The 22,880-nt window shown below is 35.8% G+C and overlaps 1 gene segment (V, D, J or C); it reads right to left on the bottom strand.

The window, feature by feature from the left end:
- Positions 1 to 18,341: 18,341 nt before the first annotated feature.
- On the bottom strand, positions 18,342 to 18,797 carry LOC121438515. The segment is given in 2 exon segments: positions 18,342 to 18,673; positions 18,755 to 18,797. Coding segments are annotated over 2 exon segments (375 nt in total).
- Between the last annotated feature and the right edge of the window lie 4,083 nt (positions 18,798 to 22,880).

Below are 22,880 nucleotides of genomic sequence, written 5' to 3' on the forward strand. Positions count from 1 at the left end.
GCCAGAGCAGTGCCTTTATTAGCTTCTTGCTGTTTACCGGTAGCAAGCAGAGGCCCCTTTAAGAGAAGTATTTCTGTTTTAGTGGCAGAAAAAAAAAACAAGCAAAGGCAGCAACACAGTTTTGAAATACTAGTTTTCTGGGCCATGCTGCCAGCATGAACGCTCTTTTCAGGCGTTCTGGCTACTGAACATTTAAATGGGGTTTGAGAGCAGATTGCTGCAACTTGCATAATGGCAGCATGGACTGTCTACACCTGCGAATGGGGTTGTGGACAAGGCTATCAGAGGCAGCAAACAGCTCTGCCATAATGGGCTAGGTAAAGCAAGCAGTGAGTACCATACATTACCTAGTAATGCTGTATCTTAAGTTTTAAGAGGGACTTAGCCTTTTAAGAAGTGTTCCTCAACAGTAAAGAATTACAGATACACAACAGAACAGATTTAGACATAATAGACCTCTAAATGGGTCACATTGTTGAATAAATGTAAATAGGCTTGGGATAGAGAAGAAAACAAATAAATTGAGTTACCAAAAGAAATAGACAGATTAAAAGGAATAAAGAGCCAGGCGGTGGTGGCGCATGCCTTTAATCCCAGCACTGGGGAGGCAGAGGCAGGCAGATCAATGGGAGCTCGAGGCCAATCTGGTCTACAAGAGCTAGTTCTGGGACAGGCTACAGAGAAACCCTGTCTCAAAAAACCAAAAATAAATAAATGAATAAATAAATAAATAAATAAAAAGGAATAAAGAAAAATAAGCCACTTAAAGAAAGAAAATTCACAGCAAGCTTGGATTATGTATATTTTTGTGTTTTCTTTTAATTTTTTTGACTGTGAAGGAGCTAAGTAGCCAACATACATATTTTAAAAGTATCATGACCTCAGAATTTGAGTCTAAGGATATGTTGCTCTGTAATGAGGTTCTTCTTTTGTATCTACAGAGGACGATAACCTATGGAATCAGTCTAGACTAATGTAGTTTGATTAACCGAGACCTCCTGAAAGGTTGCCTAAAACCCCCTTCAAAAAAAGAAAAACGATAGTCTGTTTCAAAAAAAATAAAGGGAATATGACACCCATATTCTCAAAAGGTGAAGTGGCTGCTTTTTGGTAGTTTAATGGGTTATGGGTTGGTTATATGTTGTTTCTGTTCATGGTCAGGAAGAAAGTTCAACAAAGGAGATGAGATTTAGAATTCTTGTATGGAAAAGAAAAAAAGATACTGACATGACAGAATAAAAGGATAGATTATTTAATCTTACTCTTAAAAGTAAAAATGAAGGATATAGTTATGCTATGATAATTGGTAGATTATTGAATCTACTTTTAAAAAGTAACTACTAGTTTAATTGTTTAACATTGGGTTTGACTTCAGTATGTTATCTACAATTTTTATATATTGATATAAGTATGAGATTAATTTTGTTAGAACATACATTACATACATTTCTACTCTTGTTCAAGGTTTGCCTATAAAATTATACCTATACAACTCATTTAATAATGTATAGCAACTCTTTAGGAATAAAAAGGAAATATTGGATAGTAGTTAATCACTTATTACAATAGAACTTGTAGTCAAATTAGGTAGTTTTGAGGTCCAACATAGATATATTTTAGATTGACAGGTCATCTTCTTATACTTCAGAGCTTATAGAATATAATATTAAAGATGTTATAATGATATAGTTTTTTTTTGAAATGAGACTGGGCACCCTTGTTTCTTCATTCTAATTGGGTACTCTCTTGCTGGTTGAGGATGATAAGCCTTAGATTCCTATTCTGAAAATTTTGCATGTGTCAAATTTGCATATGATCAGGTAGTGAACAAACCTGGATATACGATGTAATATTCAAAGATCCATGATGACTTCAGGTGGGTCAACCGTTCTCTTTCCTTGGCTGTTTTCCATGGCTTCATGCTGCTTGTTTTTTTTTCTCTCAAACCTACAGCTTGAGCTGGGTCTGCACACTGTCTCCTCTTTTATGCATCTCACAGTCCTACTGTTTTATCCTATGTAACAGGGCAAATGTGATCTAAGACTTCCATTTCTCATGTGTCTGTCCTATTGCATGCTCAGAAACAGTGACTTTTTTCTTTCCACTGGTTAGTACCTCTACACACTAGGATTTCTTCATCATTCCTTCCCTGCATAAAGCTCCCAAATATGTGTTATTCTTGAACTCATAGGATCATTTGTATTCCCATGTCAGTGTCTAGAATACTTGATGAAACAGATAGAAATAAAATACATTTTAAATTAAAATGATAACATATGTGTTTTCCCTTTATATAAATCAGAAAATAAAAGTTATAAATTTTTAAAAGAGCAACGGGTTAATGATGAGTTTTGGAAGAAATTATGTATTACATTAATATATAATTTAAGTATATGTTGTAATAAAATGTAAAAGGATAGTTTATAATAAAGAGTAGCTATATATCTGGTGAGATGGATCAGTGGTTATACAAATGTCTTGTAATCCAAAAGTCCAGGGTTTGTTTTCTATCACCAACCTCATGTATATATGACCACTTATAATTCTGACTTCAATGGAAGCCAAGACCTTAGACCACCTTGAGTATCTTTGATCATGTTCACACACCCTTACAAAGAAAAGGACACAATTATAAGAATACAAGTTTGAAAACAAAGAATGTATTAATAATAAATCAAATTAAATGAAAAATGTCACACTAAAGCAAAAATATCTGGATTTATTTTACTAGTATAGGAACTGACAATAAATCTGTATTCAAATTTTAAGAAATTCCAGCACACAACATCCTTTATTATCCAGATATAGCAAGACTGAACATAATTACAAGAATCTGATTCTACGTATTTCCACATTTGATGTTTTAAATGAGATTAAAAGAACAGCAATACATTGAGAGATGCAAACACAGCTTCTAGAATCCTCAGAGACAGAGTCATGAAAAACAGGTTTGGGGTACAAATATGAGAGATGTCTTACATATGACTCACAGTTGTTTAAAATCATTTTATTTATCTTGGATGTGTATGCAAATCTGTGCTAATAATGAGCACTAAGGACAGATAATTACCACAGGGCACAAAGTTAAAACAGTGGGGCAGTGACAGAGTATAAAAATGAGTAAAATATGCTGTGCACACAGACTGGACTTTGCACCATCAATATTTTTGATCAGAAATACTATCTGTCAAAGAAAGTCAATAAATTCTAATTTCAAGGTACTGCATTTTTAAAGCACATTAGTCAGGGAGAAGAAGCCTGGGCTTACTGGAAGTTCTTTTTGGGCTTCTATGCACTTGACTCAAAGAACACACTTGAAACCAGGGAAATTTGGCATAGACTTATGTTATACTCTGTCTCTCTGCATTATGATGTTCCCACCATGAAGCTCAGAGCATCATGGTGGTTCCATATACACTTTGTCGGGGATAAAATCTTGCACTCAATGACTTATACTTCGAGATCATGTGATGTCAGAACTACATAATTTTCTGATAATTTAAGATTAAGCTTTGAAATCATGTTATTTTTTTCTGTTACTGGCATGTGGATGGTATAAGCATGGTTGACTTCTGACAAGTGAAACAGCTGGTCTAACAAAATCATTTAGATGTAGCCCTTACCAAATATTGACCTCTCTTGTGACAGATTTAAAAATTTTGTGATATTAATTTATTTATGGACTGAATGGACACAGATGTTTCACAATTATTGACAAAACTTAGAATCTTTGTGCTAGGTGTGTCTCTTCATATCTTACACATAGCAAGAGAAAGGAAATTGTTATTCTGATATCCTCTTGCTTCTAACTATCTCACTGTAGCCTAATTCAAAACTACATGCATACTTCCTCATGGGAGTGTACAGTTATTTTCACTGTACCCTTTATAGGTATATTAATTTCAATTCAAATCACTGTTTATCATTTAATTCTAACACTTTATCACGCTGCAATTTTGTGTGTAATCACTTCAATAACCACTTAACTGAGCAGAAACCTGACAATGATATAATTTACAAAGCTAGATTCTCTAAAGAACCCTATCCTATCAGTACTGAAAATCAACATTATGAAATGTGGGTAAATGAAGAGATGTCCTAATAACTACAACCCAGAGCTCATTCCAGTATTGGGCTTCCCTTTGAATTATTTCCTCAAATCCAAATTTAGAGTAGCTTTTATTGTGGAAAATATACAAACAATGGCAGTAATTAAACATGTTCCTTTTTAAAAAAAAGTCTAGGTATTCTCTTATCAATAACATGTACCAGCCTTTCTTGAAGTATTACAGCACGTCATGGGAAATGGAACGAAATAATTCATGTAAGGAATAATGATTCTAGCAGAAGTCCTGTGTACCTGAAAGGACATGTGAGTGATACCACGGATATATTGAAACATCCTGGGACAGGACAGATTGCTATAAGGTAGAATGATATACTAATTCCATCCATGAGTAATATAGGGTGTCAAGTGAACTTCTTGGTCACAGATATGCGCTGTAGACAGAACCAGTCATCCAACATCAATGGAAAATTTTGCCAAAGAGGATGAATAAATAGCCCTATTAAATATCAATGTTTCATGTATTAAACTTTATAGTAATATCCATTTAAGAATGAACACATACACTGTTTGTCTTTCAGGGTATTAGTTATCTCACATAGGATGGTTTTTTCTAGTTCTATCCATTTGGCTATAATTTTCAGAATTTCATTTGTATGAAGTACAGTTGTGTAAATGTACATTTTCTTTACACATTCTTTGTTTGAGGTTCATCTAGTTGTTTCCACATTCTGTCTACAACAGAATGTTGCTATGAACATAGCTGAGTAAAGGTCCTTATGGTGTGCCCAGTTTGGTTGTATCCCAAAGATTCTAAAATGGTTCAACATACATACGTACATAATAAAGTCAACTTATAACAAAAATCCATGCCACATTATTATCTACTGAGAAATTATAGAAGTAATTCCAATTTTTAATTAAGTTCAAATACTTCCATTAAAATTGAGATCTGTGAAAATGGCTCTGTAAAAAATATTTTCTGCTGTTGTGGAGGATAAAGATTCTGTTTCCAGAACACACTTGACAGCCACATCCAGAAGAAACTAAAGTTCCTAGTGATCAGAGGCCCACTTCTGTCAAATGCATACACCAGACACATATGTGGTGTATAAATAGAAATACAGAAAGTCACACATACACAAAAACACAGATATATCTATAATCTCTCTATATATATTATGTAATAAAATTCACATTTAAAATGTCAGAAATCAGACAGGCCTAGCTATTACATGAAATATTTGTCAAGATAATGTTTGTAATCCTATATACAGGAAAATAGTTGATAAAGAAATTAAAAGGACAGTCTAAAAATTAAAATTGATACTAGTTTCAGAATAAAATGCATTATGCCTAGAAATTCATTTTTGCGAGAAAATTCCAGAAATAATGAACACATTAAACAAATTAAAATGAAATAAACTGACTTAAAAAATAGTTGTCTTTCTGTGTACTAATAATAAGTCTATTGAAGAATAATAATGGAATAGTCTCATTGACAATATTCAATGGTATATAATCACTCCTAAGTGTATACTAGCTGTAAAGCAAAGGATGACAAGCCTATAGTCCATGAGCCTAGAGAAGCTAGGTAACAAGTTTAACCCTAAGAACAAACATATATAGATCCACGTGGAAATGGGGATAAAGAAGATCTCCTGTAAAAATTAGAACATGGAGTGGGGGGATACAGGAGGGTCAAAAGGGAAGCAGAGGGGTAAAGAAGAGGGGTGAATAGAACTTGAGGGAAAGAGATAATTGAGATAGAGGAAGAACAGAAATGGAGAGCAAGGAAGGACATATTTTAATTGAGCATGCCATTGTGGGGCTTGCAAAAGACGTGGCACTACAGAAATTCCAAGGAATCCATAAGATGACCCCAGCTAAGACCCTAAGCAATAGAGGAAAGGGTGCCTGAAGTGGTCTTGTCATGTAGTCAGATTGATGCATACCATAAATATAACCACAAAGGTTCATCCAGCAACTGATGGAAACAAAGCCAGAGACCTGCAGCAGAGTGTTGGCTGAGCTCCCAAAGTCCAGTTGAAGCGTGGGAGGAGTGATAATATGAGCAAAGAGGTCAAGACCACAATGGGGACATCCACTGCAAGTTTACCTGAGATAATGGATGCTCACTAACTCCAGTCAGACAGGAAAGGAAACACCATAGGACCAAACTGAACCATCTGGATGTGAGAAACAGTTGCATGGATGGGGCAGACTGTAGGGCCACTGGAAGTGGCAACAGAATTTATCCCTACTTCTTGTACTGGCTTATTGGGAACCTAATTTTTTGGGATGATACCTCACTCAGCTTAGATATAGTATGAAGAGCCTTGCTCTTCTCCAAAGCAATATGTCTTACTCTTGCTCAGCAGTTGATATCTAGTTATGCCAGCACCATTTGTTAAATATGTTTTTAATTTTCCACTTTTTTTTTTGTTTTGTTTTGTTTTTGGTCAAAAGTCTGCTTTCAAAGATGTGTGAATTGATATCTGGGTCTTCTTTTCAGTTCCATTGGTCATCTCTGTTTCTATGCCAATACCAGGCTCTTCTCAGTACTGTAGCTCTATCGTAGAATTTTAAGTCAGAGATTGTGATGCTTCCAGAAGTTTTTTTTTTTCCAGGATTGTTTTGTCTTTCCTGGGTTTCTTGCTTTTCGGCATAAAGTTGAGTCTTGTTCTTCTGTGGTCTGTGAAGTATTTTGCTGGGAATTTGATGGGCATTGCATTGAATGTGCACATTGCTTTTGGCAAGATTGATATATTTACTATGTTAATTCTACCTACCAAAGAACATGGGAGAACTTTGCATTTTCTGGTGTTTTCTTCAATTTCTTACTTTAAAGATTTAAAATACTTGTTATTCAAGACTTCTACTTGTTTGGTTAGATTAATCCAATATATTTTATGTTATTTGTGGCTATTGTGAAGAGAGATATTTCTCTGACTTGCTTCTCACCCCATTTATCATATGTTTAAAGGAGGGCTACTAATTTGGCAGTTAATCTTGTATCCTGCTACATTACTGAACTTGTGTTTATGAGTTGTAGAAATTCCTTGGCAGAAGTTTTGGGGTCACTTATGTAAACTATTATATCATCAGCAAATATTGAGAATTTGATTTCTTCTTTTCTGATTTGCATCCTCTTGGTCTACTTTTGTTGTCTTATTGCCCTAGTTAGAACCTCAAATATCATAAATAATAATATGAAGAGAGTAGGCAAAGTTGTCTTGTTCCTGTTTTCAGTGGAATCACTTTGAGTTTACCTCTATTTAATTTGATGTTGGCTGTTGGCTTGCTATATATTGCCTTTATTATGTTTAGTTATGTTCCTTGTATTGCTGCTTCCTCCAAAATCTTTATCAAGAAGAGATGTTGTATTTTATTGAGAGCTTTTTCAGCTTCTAATGTGATAATCATGTGATTTTGTTTTTCAGTTCTTTTATATGGCAGATTATACTGACATTTTTGTATGTTGAACCATTCTTAATCTCTGGATTGAAGACTACGCTATCATAGTGAATGATTCTTTTTGATATGTTCTCGAATTCAGTTTACTAGTTTATTTAGTATTTTTGCAACTATGTGTATGAGTGAGATTAGTCTGTAATTCTCATTTTAGTAATGTCATTGTGTGGTTTGGGTATCAAGATAATTTTAGCATCATAAACAGAGTTTAGCAATGTTTCCTCTGTTTCTATTATGTAGAACAATTTGAGGAGTACTGCCATTAGTTCTTCTTTTAAAATCATATAGAATTCTGCTCTGAAATCATCTTGTCCTATTCTTTTTTGCTTTGAATACACTTGCCTGTTTATATTTCTTTTGCACTTAAAAGACTATTTTATTTGCTTATATGGCCTTGATTTTATTTTGGTAGTGATATTTTCAAGGAAAGAGTCCACTTAAGTATTTCAGTTTTGTTGAGAATAGGTATTCAATATATAACCTGTTGATTCTCTGGTATTCCTCTATGTCTGTTGTTATATCCCACTTTTTATTTTTGATTTTGATAATATGAATATTCTCTCTCTGCTTTTTGTCTCATTTGGATAACAGTTTGTCTATTTTTTTGAGATTTTTGAAGAACCAACACTTTGTCTCGTTGATTCTTTGCATTATTTTCTTTATTTCTATTTTGTTGATTTTAACTCTAAATTTAATTACTTCCTCTTATATGATCATCATGGAAATGTTTGCTTCTTTTGTTCTATTGTTCTCAGATAGATGTTCTCTTAGATCAGTAATTTAGGATGTTTCCTACTTCTTTATGAATTTTGATGCTATGAAATTTCTTCTTAACACTACTTTAACTGTGTCTCATAAATTTGGGTATGTTATGTGATTAGTATCATTGAATTCTATGATGTCTTTAACTTATTTCTCTTTTTCTTTCTTGACCCGTTGATGATTCGAGTGAGCAGTATGAAATTTCTGTGTTTGTGGGCTTTCTAAAACTGGTGCTGCTATTGGACTCTAATTTTAAGCCCTGGTGATTCAATAAGATACATTTCTTTTTATGGGGTAAAGTGGTTTTGGTTTTATGTTGATATTTTTGATCCATTTGGACTTGAGTTTTGTGCATAATGATAGATATGGATCTATTTTAATATTTCTATGTGTTGATATTGAATTATGCCAGCAAATGTACTGAAATCTTTCTCTTTTTCATTTGACATTTTTTTGTTTCTTTTTCAAAAATCATGTGTTCATAGGTGAATGGATTAATATCTGGGACTTTGATTTATCCATTGGTCCTCCTGTCTGTTTTAATGACAAAAACAGGCTGTTTGTAGTACTGTAGCTCTGTATTAGAGTTTGAAGCCAGGAAATGTGATTCTTTCAGAAATCCTTTTCTTTTACAGGATTATTTTTGCTAGTCTGAGTTTTTTGCTTTTGCATATGAAGTTGAGTAGTGTTCCTACAAGGGTTGTGAAGAATTTTGCAGGAATTTCCTTGGGCATTGGATTGAATCTTTAAATTGCTTTTGGTAAGATTTCCACTTATACTATGTTAATTCTACCTAACCAAAAGCATTGGAGATCTTTCCATTTTTCTGGTGTCTTCTTCAATTTTTTTTTTCTTCAAAGATTTATAGGTCATGTCTTACAGGTCTTACACTTATATGTTTAGAGTTGATGCAAAAAAAAATTATGCTTTTTGTGGCTATTGTGAAGTTTGATGTTTCTCTGATTTCATTCTCCGCTCATTGGTGCAGGAGAGAACTTCCTAAATGTTACCCTAGTAGCACAGACACTAATAGCAATGATTAACTAGTGGGAGCTCCTGAAACTGAGAAGCTTCTGTAAATAAAAGTACATAGTCAACAAGATAAATAGCAGCCTACAGAATGGGAAAAGATCTTCAACAACCTTACTTCAGACATAGGGCTGATCTTCAAAATATACAAAGAAATCAAGAAATTGGTCATCAAAAGAACAAATAATCCAATAAGGAATGGGGTACAGACCTACACAGAGAACTCTCAACAGAAGAATCTAAAATGTTTGAACCACACTTAAGGAAATGCTCTAAATCCGTAGCCACTAGAGAAATACAAATTGAAAGAATTCTGAGAGTCTTTCTTATACCTGAAAGATTGACCAAGATAAAAACACTAATGACAAATTATGCTGGAGTGGATGTTGAGTAAACGAACACTCCTGCATTACTGAGGGATTGCAAACCGATACAGCTCATTAAATATCAAAATGGCATTGTCTCAAAAAATTTGGAAACAATCTTCCTCAAGACCCAGTACTACCACTTTTGGTTGTATACCCAAAGAATGCTCAATTGTACCACAAGCTCATGTGCTCTACTATGTTCACAACAACATTGCTTGTCATATCCAGAATATCAAATAAACCTAAATGCCCCCTTGATCGAGGAATGTATAAGGAAAATGTGGATACATTTGTACAATAAAGAACTATATAGCAGAAAAAAATGACAACTTGAAATTTTCAGGCAAATGCATGGATCTAGAAAACATCATATTTAATGAGGTAACCCAAACCCAGAGAGACAAATATTATATTTACTCAAAGGTGGCTTATGAATATAAAGTGAAGCAGCCTATAATTCCCAGTCCCAGAACCTAGACAACAATGAGGAACATAAGAAAGACAAACATGGATCTAATATACATGGGATGATAATCAGTTTTCCAGGTGGCAGTGGATCCAAGGCTCAGATTGCTGCTCCTTGTAGTGCAGTCAAACCAATAGAGCCCCATTAAATATCAATATGGCATTGTCTCAGAAAATTAGGAAACAACTTTCCTCAAGACCCTGGAATAACACTTTTGGTTATATACCCAAAGAATGTTCAATTGTACCACAAGCTCATGTGCTCTAGTATGTTCAAAGCAACATTGTTTGTCATATACAGAACATGGAATCAGCCTAAATGCCCCTTGATCGAGGAATTGATAAAGAAAATGTAATACATTTACACAATGGAGAACTACATAGCAGAAAAGATGACATCTTGAAATTTGCATGCAAATGGATGGATGAAGAAATCATCATATTGAATGAGGTAACCCAGACCCTGAAAGACAAATAGCATATTTACACATAGGTGGCTTTTAGAAATAAAGCAAAGCAGCCTATAATTCCCAATCCCAGAACCTAGACAACAATGAGGAACATAAGAGAGACAAACATGGATCTAATATACATGGGATGGTAATCAGTTTTCCAGGTGGCAGTGGATCCAAGGCTCAGATCGCTGCTCCTTGTAGTGCAGTCAGGACCACAGTTCCAATCATCGCAGAAGTTGCTTGGCACTCCCAGAGGTCAATCAGCAATATCTGCTGTTGGTCTGCAATCCTGCAGTCATGAGAGCCTGCTTTCATAGAGGTTTCTTGCTTGGGTCTGCTCTGACTGAGGTCAATGCTTTGGGCCTGATCCTACAGTGTTCACTCTCTTGGGTCTCCTACTTTGGAGGTGACTCACTCTGGCCTGCTCCTGGGGAGCTGAACCCTTGTACTTGCCACTGTGGAGGTCGATGTTCTGACCTGGTCCATCAGAGGTCACTGGTCCTATCCTTCTCCAATGGAGATAACTAGCTAAGTCCTTTTCCTGCAGAGGTTGCTGGCTCAGGCCTGCTTCCATGGAGGTTATCGGCTCAGTCACATTTCTCCATGTTTCTACTTCAGGCATACACCAGCTGACAGAGGTCACTGGCCTACTCTGCTGGAGATTGCTGACTTGGGCTGGCTTCTACAGATATCCCTGGGTAGGGCCTGCTCCCACTGTGGATGCTGGATCTGACCCAGTCACACAGAGGTCTCTGGCTCAGGTCTGCTCCCTCAGCATTCACAGAGTTGTTCCTGTTCCTGCAAGGTCACTGGTTTTGGTCAGGTCCTTTGGAAGTCAATGTCTCTCTCCTGCTCTAGCAGAGGTTGCTGGCTTGGGTATGCTACTGCAGATGTTCCTGGTCTGGCAGAGTACACTGACTCAGGCCTGGACTTACAGGGGTCTTTGTCTCAGGCCTGCTCTTTTAGTAGTTTCTCCCCGATACCTGTTTCTGTGGAGGTCCCTGCCACAGGCCCAGTCCCATAGAAGGACTCAGAGGTCTTTGTCTCAAGCCTGCTCCTTTGGTAGTTTTTCCCCCATACCAGCTCCTGTGGAGGTCCCTGTCTTAGGCGTGTTCCCACTGAGGTTTCTCCCTTGTACCTGTTCTGGCAGAGATTGCAGGCCTTGTGCACAGTTCTAATATTAAATTATATGCTCTTCAATGCTTTTTACTAAAGGCTATTCAATATGATTTCATGTGTATTATGACAACCATTTATCAAGAACACAAAGTATAAGTTTAAAAATATCTTAAATGAATATCAAAAATTGTTGATGAAATCATACATATGTTTTTAAACAATAATGTTTGTCATAATATTTATTACTTGAATCATTTGGAATAAGTAACAAGAGACCACCCTTGAACACCTGGGTTAAATATGTCTGTAAATACCCCTCTATGACTCTGTGTTGTTCAAAAAAAAAAAAAGCAGATATGCCCAGGAGGAGCAGAATACTGGAAATAATCAAATTGTGGGCTGAAATCAACAAAATAGAAACACAGAAAACAGTCCATAGAATCAATGGAACAAAAAGTTGGTTCTTGGAGAAAATCAACAACATCGACAAACCCCTATCCAAACTAATTAAACAACAGAGAGAGAACACACAAATAAATAAGATCATGGCTCTTGACATGACACAGAAACTCTGGGTTTTTTCTTAACAACAGGCTTGGAATTAGAAAGGGACTGAGCCAGAGTCCAACTCCAAAACCAGCTCTATATATTTGTGAATATAAATAAACAAAAATACTGTAAACATTATTATATATGGAACCTATTCGATTTTCTGGGTGATGCATATTGGGCAGTAATTTTTTCCATCTGTCAGTATTCAAATATCAGCATTCCTTGAATTTTTTGAAGCTGAGTGTTGTCCTACAGGGATAAGAACAGAACCCTGCCCCCATTCTATATGTTTTTCTTACCACCTGTATGAATATCATCATTGTGGATGAGCTTTCATTTCAAATTTCAAAGAAGTATCTCCTCTTCAAATCAAACCTTTATCAATTTTGATAGTATCCACATTTTGTCTTCTCCTGTGGATACAAGATCAAAACCCCTTCCCCAACATAGAACATCTCCTGGCTTCCATTGAGAGAGGTCAGCACATCCTTGAAATAAACCAGTTGATTTAGTTCAGCAGACTTTTCCATAAACCAAAGTCTTTCTGCTATTGTTATTCTTTTTTCATTAGCATTAAGAAAATTGAAGTTTAATAAGGCATTATGTAATCTACTTCTGGGGGCATTTTCCACCACTTTCTGTTTATTTAACATATCCTTTATATTTCAATTTTATCTTTCTATGACTGCTTGACCTGTAGGATTGTATGGTATACCTGTAACATGCTTCATATTATAATAAGCAGAAAAACTTTTCATTTTCTTAGAGACATAAGCTGGACTATTATCTGTTTTTATTTGTGCAGGTATACCCATGATGACCATAACTTCTAATAAATGTGTGATTAATGAATCACCTTTTTCTGAGCTTAAATTAGTTGTCCACTGCAAACCTGAATAGGTGTCAGTGGTGTGATTTACATACTTTAATTTACCAAATTCTGTAAAGTTGAACACATCCATTTGCCAGATTTCATTCCTTTGAGTACCCTTTGGGTGAGTCCCTTCAGTTAATCATGTTTGGTTATATAAAGAACAAGTAGGGAATCTTTTTATAATCTCTTTAGCTTGTTGCCATGTAATGGAAAACTATTTCTTTAATCCTTTGCTATTAACATAATGTTTTTTATGAAATTCTGAAGCCTGCAACATGCTTTAAATCAATAATTGATCAATTTCTTCATTACCTTGTACTAGAGGACTGGAAATTCGTAAGGGACCAGATGTGTGTTATGTACATCAGACAAAGCCTATTCCTGATTATGTCTTGTACCTGGATGAACAATGAAGTCAACTCTGTATCATCTGGTATAAATTCAGCAGTTTCAATATGCAAGATACCTCTTTCTGCATATTGTGAATCTGTAACTACATTAAGAGTTTCTTTAAAATCCCTTAGCACAATTAGAATGCCTTCTGGACAGAAGTATAAGGGCTTTGTTCCACCTTCCTCAATTTGACTAATTTGTAACACGCCTTCCCTCATTTATTAACATCAGTATAAAATGTATGGGCTCCAGTTATTGGAGCATCACATACAATTCGAGGAAGAACCCAAGACATTCTCATTATAAGGTTAAGTCTAACACTTTTGGGATAGTTGCTATTAATTTCTCCCAAAAAATAGCACAAGCTCTTTGCCATGGTTCATTGTCCTCCCATAGCTTTTTTATTTCATCAGTAGTGAAAGGCACTATAATTTCTGTTGGGTCTACGCCTGTTAGTTGATGATGTCTAAGTTTACTTTTTGTAATTAATTCAGAGAGCTTTTCTATATAGGCTTTAATTTTTTACTTGCTTTGTGTGGTAAAAAGATCCATTCTAAAATAGTATCTTCCCTCTGCATTAAAATTCTGGTATGAGAAGTTCTCTAAGGCAATATAACTAGAATACACCTAAGATTTGGATTCACCTTATCCTCATGTGCCTTCTGTAATTTTTCCACAACCATCATCAGTGTCTTTTCTGTTTCAGCTATTAATTCTCTGGGAATATTCAAAACTTTTTCACCATCTAAGGTTGTGTTTAAAAGAATCATTAGATCAGGTGTTATTGCCACAGCCAGTCATAGACTGGAAATGTCTTCTAACAATCTTTGGAAGTCATTAAGAGTCCATATCTGGTCTCTCCTAATTTGTGCCATTTTTGTCCTAATTTTCAGTAAACCTACTCTGTAACCTAGGTAATTAACAGAATCTCCTCTTTGAATCTCTTCAGGAACAATTTAGGCAAAATTATTTTTACTTTCTAAAGTATCTATGTGTGAAATGGTGAGTATTTCCAATAGCACTTCCACTGGATGGGGCAATGGCATGTGTTCTGACTCCTGCTGCCCAAGTGCTGAGCTTAAAACCTGCTAAGACTGCCCAGGCAAATCGAACCCTGGAATCATGGAGTTTCCATTGTTGAGTGAGGGCTCATGCCACATTAAGTTGGCCAAGCCGAGCTGGCCAAGCCAAGAAGGTGGCAGGCTAGAGGCAGGCAACTGAGCTGGGGGATGTGGGTGCAAACGTTGGTTGCCAGATAAAGCACAAAACAATTTCACAAGAGTTTGGATTCAAAGGGTTATTTATTTGAGGGGGGGAAACTTACAGAACACCATCCTATATGACATCCAGGAAAGAAGTCTAGTCGCTGGAGCAAGAGAGCAATTGGAGTGCTCTTGCTATTTTTTTAAAGAGAAAAAGACCATTCCACAGTAGGCTGGAATCTCAGCAGATATTGGCTGAAGAATTAGAATAAGCTCCCACAGCAAAATGGAACCTCCTGAACTTAAAAGCTTCTGTAAAGCAAAGGAAATGGTCAAGAAGACCGAACAACAACATACAGGATGGGAAAAGACCTTCAACAACCCCACAACAGACACAGGGCTGATCTTCAAATATACAAGGAAATCAAAAAATTGGTCATCAAAAGAACAAATAATAAAATAATAAATGGATTATAGACTTTAATAGAAAACTCTAAACAGACGAATTTGAATTGGCTGAAAGATGCATAAAGAAATGCTCAACATCCATAGTCATCAAAGAAATGCAAATCAAAACAACTCTGAGATTCCATCTTATACCTATAAGAATGGCCAAGATCAAACACTAATGACAATTTATGCTGGAGTTGTTGTGGGGTAAAGGAAAACGTCTCCATTGCTGGTGGGAATGTAAGTTGGTACAGCCTCTTTGGATGTCAGTGTGGAGATTTCTCAGAAAACTAAGAAACAACCTTCCTCAAGACCCATTAATACCACTTTGGGGTATGTATCCAAGGGATACTCAATTGTGCCACAAGGAAATGTGCTCAACTATGTTCATAGCAGCATCGTTTGTCATAGCCAGATCCTGGAAACAACCTAAATGCCACTCAACTGAAGAATGGATAAGAAAAATTTACCTAATGAAGTACTACACAGCAGAAAAAAATGACATCTTGAATTTTGCATAAAAATGATGGAGCTAGAAAATATTGTTTTGACTGAGGTAACCCAGGCACAGAAAGACAATTATCACATGAACTCACTCCTAAGTGGTTTTTAAACATGAAGCAAAGAAAACCAGCCTACAAATTATAATCCCAGAGAAGTTAGACAGAAATAAACACATTAAGAGATACATAGATAGATCTAATCTACATGGGAATCAGAAAAACACAAGATCTCCTGACTAAGTTGAAATCATGGGGACCTTTGCAGGAGGATTAAAGGTGAGGAGAGACATGGAGGGGTGCAGGGAAAATGTAGATCATAATAAAAATCAATTTAAAAATAGAAGTTAAGCAATACCTTGCACTTGAAAATCCAACATTCACCATATAGAACAATTTTAAAAAATTGTTCTATAGAATGGGGATGAGAGTATTTTCACTACCTGAATGGTAGATGTATGTCAAGTACGCATGAAAGGATATCCTTTGAGTGGCAAACTCTAAGAAAAATCTCACCACCCATCAGTTTATCTGTGACCTCAGTACAGTATCAACAAATCCCTATCCAATGCAGCATATAACCAAACATAAGGATTCCTCTAGGAATTACTTATTATCAAATTGTAGGGTAAGGAGAATTTCCAAACAGTTGCCCAACAGTGTTCCAGTCCTCATATGGTTAATGGCCCAAAGTACCCAAGCTGATATTAAAAGCTTGGAATAAAATTTCTGATAATAATACTTCAATAGGTAATGTTCTTATTATAGACATAAACTTTAGCACCATTCATGACTCTCTTGATTGTATATACAAGTGTTATTCAGGAAGAAGGAAAGTAAAGAAGGTGATTCTTTCTTGTTTCTTTTAATTATACGAAGCTCCAAATTGTAGGTTCTAACACTTCTCATATTATTACTGATTTGATAAAACCATGGCAAGATATTGGCACAGAGGAGCATAAGACTCATATTATGTCAGTATCCTTGTATTTCCCTATGTGTTTCAAAAGTGTGTGTTTGTATTGGAGGAAAATGTCCATTTCTACAATCTTTACAGACAAAACTTGCTACTTAAAATCTAAGTAAAAAAAAAAAACAAAAAAACTCCCTCTAAAACATCTCAAAAATATAAAACTCATTTTCCCTGTTTTTGTTGATTTCCATCTGAAAGTGGTGAAAGACACAATCCAGCTTCAGAAATGTGGGGAATGAGCATAACCCAAGGCTGGTGAGAACAGAACCCCTCCTCTTACATTCAATCTCAGCTTGGAATCCCACTACTTTTTTCACAAGGCCATCCTTAAAACTGAGGATAGTCTGTAGGTCTTGGTTGGCCTGGCTGGATGTCCATCCAGTTCTTCATTCCTAGAAATCTTATATTTGAGTTGTTAACTCTTTCTGAATGACCTTTAGGCTGTGTTTTTCCATGGTGGTGACAGATATATTCAATGGAGAGGTAGATGTTCAGAGCAGGTTCTGAGGGACTGCAACAACTCTTCATGCTGTCCCACCTTTTTCGTAAAGTTATGATAGTTTGGGGGTTATTAATTTCAGACAATATTTATCATACTTGGTTTGTTTAAATTTTCTAATATTCAGAAAGAGTTTGACAAAAATATCTGTGAATTTAATATAAGTCTTGTTAACTGAATGGAGTGGTTGTTCACTTAAGTTGGGGTATGATAAGATTCCATTTACACTGTTGATTTTTTTTTTAGTTACATAAGTGAGGCACTAAGTTTCAGGGCCTATATTTGGGTTACATTACATTCCTCTTATATTTTTAAAATAAAATCAATGAAAAATCTCTCAAGGTGAAGGTCCAGATATATCTAAACACAAACTTTTCAATTTTCTTCTACATTAGAGGTGGATCCTTCTCTGTCACATTTAAATATATTAACAATCAATTTGAACACAAGTATTTATTTGATATGATGCTTTAAATTCTACTTTCAATTGATATATTTTCTTGCACAAAATATTTTGTCTTTGCAAGACAGTAAATATTGACAACAGAGTTATTATATCCATTACCTCCTACACACGTGACACCAGTGCATACCCTGCTATGCATTACACAGTTGGTAATACAGCAGTAGTGATATGTGGAGACCCAAACACAATATGTGTCATTCTGTAGACATCCCAGCAACTGGCTTGTGTGAACAGACTAGGACGTACTGCAACATACAGAGAGGGTTGTGTAAACAATCAAAAGTGGAATAACAATTGTTACAGGAAAATTACTGTCATGTGAAACCTGATAGTTCCAAAGAGCCTCTATCATTAAAACATATTCCTACAAACAGAGAGAAGGCTCAGTTAGTAAAGGCTTCATCCATATTCAAAATGGCATGAAATAGTGTCTCGTACCCTGTCTTCAGTGATACAGTTAGAAACATGTCACTGAATACATGTTAAATACATGTGGCTTGACAAAAACAACATATTTCCTGATCAGAGAGAGGAATGAAACTCTATCTCCTCTGTTCTTAGGCAGTTAGAAGAAAAGCCAGAGACAACCAAGTGTTTTCTTTCTCTGCCTGAAGTTTTAAAGTTCCTGAGAACAGTTAGGACTGAGCTCCCCGTGCTGGACCAGATGTCCTCTACAGGGAGGTTTGTGTGTGGGCTAATGCTGAATTTCCCTCACTGTGCCTCTTGCACAGTAATATGTGGCTGTGTCCTCAGTGGTCAGAGAGTTCAGCTGCAAGAAGAACTGGTTCTTGGATGTGTCTCTAGTGATGGAGATGCGGCTCTTAAACGATGGGTTGTAATTAGTACTTCCACCATAGTCTATGTACCCTATCCACTCCAACTTCTTCTCTGGGGACTGTCTGATCCAGCTCCAGCCGTTACCACTGGTAATGGAGTAACCAGTGACAGAGCAGGTGAGGGAAAATGTTTGTGAAGGCTTCACCAGGCCAGGTCCTGACTCCTGAAGCTGAATCTGGGACAGAATTCCTTCAGACAAAAAAGGGAATTCTGTCAATCACATGTTGTCAGAACTCCACATGGACACATGTATGAAGTGGGAACACTCACCAGGAAGGGCTGTCACCAGGTAAAGAAGATCAAACAGTTTCATCTTCTGGGATACACCTCCTTTTCTTCAGAGGTTAGCCTCCTATGAGAGAGATGTGAGCTCCCACAGTACAAGAGGGGATTTAACATAGAGCTAGAAGATACATTTGCATGAGGGAAGTCAAGCTAGACTTTATAAATTGGAGGTGGAAACTACCCTACTTGGTTATTACAATATGGTAAACAGTGTCTCTGACTTCCTACAGAAAGAGACTGAAATAACAGAGCAAAAGTACTACACTCATCATAGTAAACACATCTTGGCATGAACCTGCATCCACTTCCTTGCCCACCATCCCCATCAAATTCTTCGTTCCTGTATTTTAAGGTCACACCTCAGTGCTAACCTTCTGTTCACACTACATTTCCTGAGTTCTTGATATTTGATTGGTATGCCCACACTGCTACTAATGTCATTCTCTTTTTTCACCCATGAGATGGGATTCTGATGTGTAACAATTTTTGCACACTTTAAATATGCATTATTCTCACTGGGTACTAAAATGCTGATGCATAGACACCTGGGTAGGAAAGATGGTTCAGATTAAGACTAGGAGAATTTTTAGAAGATGTATGGCAGCGTTAAAAGAGGTCACCAGAAGATGCAGAGGGTACAGGATGGAGAAGAGGTAAAGACAAGAGTTATGTGCAACATATGGAATTATAGAAATGTTTTAATATAAATAAAAGTAACAATGAAGTAATATTGGCCAAAAATTTAATTTTTTAATTAGTTCTCAATATATGTTATTTGTTTACAGGAAGACTGGGGATGAAAAGTTTGCCTACAAGTTTCCAAATTTCTTTTAAAATTTGACCATTGACATATTGTTGTTGTATAGTGCCCACACTTAAGTTCTTTAGTACTGTTGGGGAATTCCTCTTTAGCTACTGGCTCATAATATCCAGTAGACTCTTTAATGAACCAGAAAATTTTAAAGACAGTTCTGCCTATATTGACACTTTGTTAGTCACATTTTGGTGTCATGCACAAAATTTCAGACTCTTTCATGAAGCAGAAACCCTGAAGGATCATCTCATTTTTGGCAAGTTTAGCAGTCATCTCTCTGTGGGTTTTGCTGTTTAGTTATGCAGTCCAAGCAAGAACAGTTTTTTGCCCAAATGACTAGCAAACGCCATGAGGAACCTCTTCAATGTCCATCTGTCTCTAAGTAGGTGGTGCTGACAGGACAAGCTATTCTTGTCCATATAGAGCTATGTGTAGTCATGGAAAGATGAGTCTATTTACTGATGTGTCGTTAAAGTCCCATGATCAGTTTTATCAAAAGAATTTCTGCATGGTCCTTTTACTGGTGTATATCCGAGACTTTAGAGAAAATATAGAAAATCAAAGACACTAATAAATCATTTAGAAAAGTAACAGTCTTATTTATCTATGTTTGAAGGAACTTCTTTGTGTATACAGATTTCTCTAATTTCAGCAGCAAATAATAGCATTTTTTTTATTGGTGCTGACACACTTCTAGACACTCACCTGAAATTTCTAGCAACCATTGAGATTTATATTACCCATGGTAACAGTGATATTCTCAAGAAATGAATATTTGAGACTATAAATCATTTTATTAAGTTTAAACATTCAACAAAAATGTGGATATTCCTTATCTGAAAGCAAAGATTTATGTATGTCCGCATGAAAGAAAATTGTGTCCTAAGCTACCAATATTGCATCACTTGTGAATGTTGAAAATATATGGCAAGATTTACTCCTTCCAGTCTGTACCCCTTGGATAACACAAAATATCGCTTATTGTACTTTGAACATAGCTCAGTCGGAAGAGTTTTGCTCTGCATACATAAAGACCTGTGTTCTTTCCCACATGGCATGACAAGTAAGATATTGGAACAGGCGATACATACCTTTGAGTAGTGATTTGTCGGAATGAAACTGTGTAAAAAAATAGGTAATAAGGAAGAATTTTTTTTAAAAAGGAAATTTACTTAGTACAAATATATGGTTTTATGTAGAAATACCTGTTTTGGGTCTTATATTATCAAGCTATAAAATTGCAAACCCTTTTCTTGTCTTTGCATAAATTATTAAATAATTTCTTATAAGAACAGAAATGCTATATGATTTGACAAAGGTTGTATGAAGTTTAGTGAATAATAAATGTTTGCATTGAATTGAAGTAACAAACCGAAGCTAAGCCATAGATCACTGAAACAGTATTTCTGCCCTAAAGCCCTAAGATTGATTGTCAAAAATAGAAGTGCCGCTATATAGCAATAAACATTATTTGAGATTATTATTTGATCAGTGATAAAAAAAACAATATATATACCCGTGTTAGCATTTAGACATCCAGGACTGACCTTTCATTACAATATAGAGCTGCTGCTCCTCATCACAAAGGTACTCCCAGCTCTTTTGTGATATTCATAAAAATCCAAGTGGGCATATGCCTTTATGCCATATTCTTTTGCTCTTGGGTTTCTAAATGACTTGCCATTTTTCTCCCGAACAGCAAGTTGTACTCTCTGTCACGGTAAAGATTCACCTGGACCTTTAAGAGACTTGCCTGAGCTGCAACACCAGAGAGTTCAGATACTTCCCATCCCCAAATATACTCTCTTCCTGTTGCCTTATTCTCCACATCACCATGTTGTTTTGTTCTTCCAAGATATTAAGCAGTTTTCACCATGGTCTTCCTTCTCTGAACTGCTTGGTAGACTGAAGTACAATTAATAGAATGAAAAAAAATAATAAATAAAGCATGGCTAATAAAATTTCAGAAAGAGAAACTGGATATCAACCTGAAAGTCTGAAAAATAAAACAACAAGCCAATGACTCTTATCTTGACCTTAGTCCAAAATAGTGATCCTGCCTTCAGGATTCTCATTAGGAGAATATGTATCAAAGATTGTTTCCTCCCATTCTATAAGCCTCTCTAGAGATGGGATAAAAAGCATGGACCACCGTGATTAAATCATGTACTGCCTGGTTTCAATGACAACTAGTGTGGCTACTGGGATTAAAGGTACATGTCATTGTGGTTACTGGGATTTACAGTGTGTATTATGATGACCTTGCCTGTAAGGCTTAGGAGTGGTGGTCTTTTACCCTCAGATCTTGAGGCAGGCTTTATTTATCAAAATACAATTTAAATTCCACTACATTAGACATTGTTCTTGCTTAGTAAATAGGTTTCCTCCTCAAAGTTCTTTCTTCTAAGTGTGTCCAGACTAGCTTGGTTTTCTTCATAATTGTTCCCCCCCATACCTTCTTTAGCAGGACAGTATTATTTCATTTTCTTCTAGATTCCAGAGCTATCTAGTATTTGGTTCTTTGCCAGCTGAACAGTGTCAGTAATATGAATAATCTCAGAGAGTAATTCTAAAATGCAACCGGAGATTGATTGGTTATACCAGCAAAAGATATTCTGCTTGCATGGTACCAAATAAAAGGATAAACAGCAACCCAGTGACAAACTATTTTGACCTCTAATAATTTCTGCTTGAATGTCACTAATATATTTTAACTGTGTTCTGAGAACTTATACTGTCAGATAAAAGTTCTAACATGCACAATAATAAAGTTCTTGTTTTTATTTATAGATGAAGACTATTGCAGAGATTCATATTAGGTAAACATGTAGAAAAAAGGTTATGCTGTGATTACAGTTTACACTTGGTATATCTTCAATAAAAATCATATACTAAAGTCTCAGTTAAAATCCTGAAGAAGACACAGAACTATTGTAAAATTTAGAGAATTAGAATGTAATTATAAGAAAAATATTTTCTAGATGGAGCAGGAATGCTGCACCCATGAAATCTTGACAATATTGAAGCCTAAATTAGATACCAATCCATAGGAGGAAACCTCTCTGTTCCTCACCCATAAATGAAGAGTTACAGTTAATCAATAGCTTTTGAGAGAGGAAGAATCGTGTTTTGTCAGGGACAAGCTCCCCGATAGGTTGAAAGATGGAAAATGATGGTATGCCCTGGCAATGCTGAACCATGCACGGGTAGCTGATATATGGTGTTACTGTTAAATTTATCCATGTTGGTTTTCATTGCCTAATTGATAAGTACAGCTGACTCTTCCTCAAGAGAGGA

Source organism: Microtus oregoni, unplaced genomic scaffold (assembly GCF_018167655.1).
Source record: "Microtus oregoni isolate MIOR12 unplaced genomic scaffold, Mior012 000056F_ref0000123, whole genome shotgun sequence".
NCBI lineage: Eukaryota > Metazoa > Chordata > Mammalia > Rodentia > Cricetidae > Microtus > Microtus oregoni.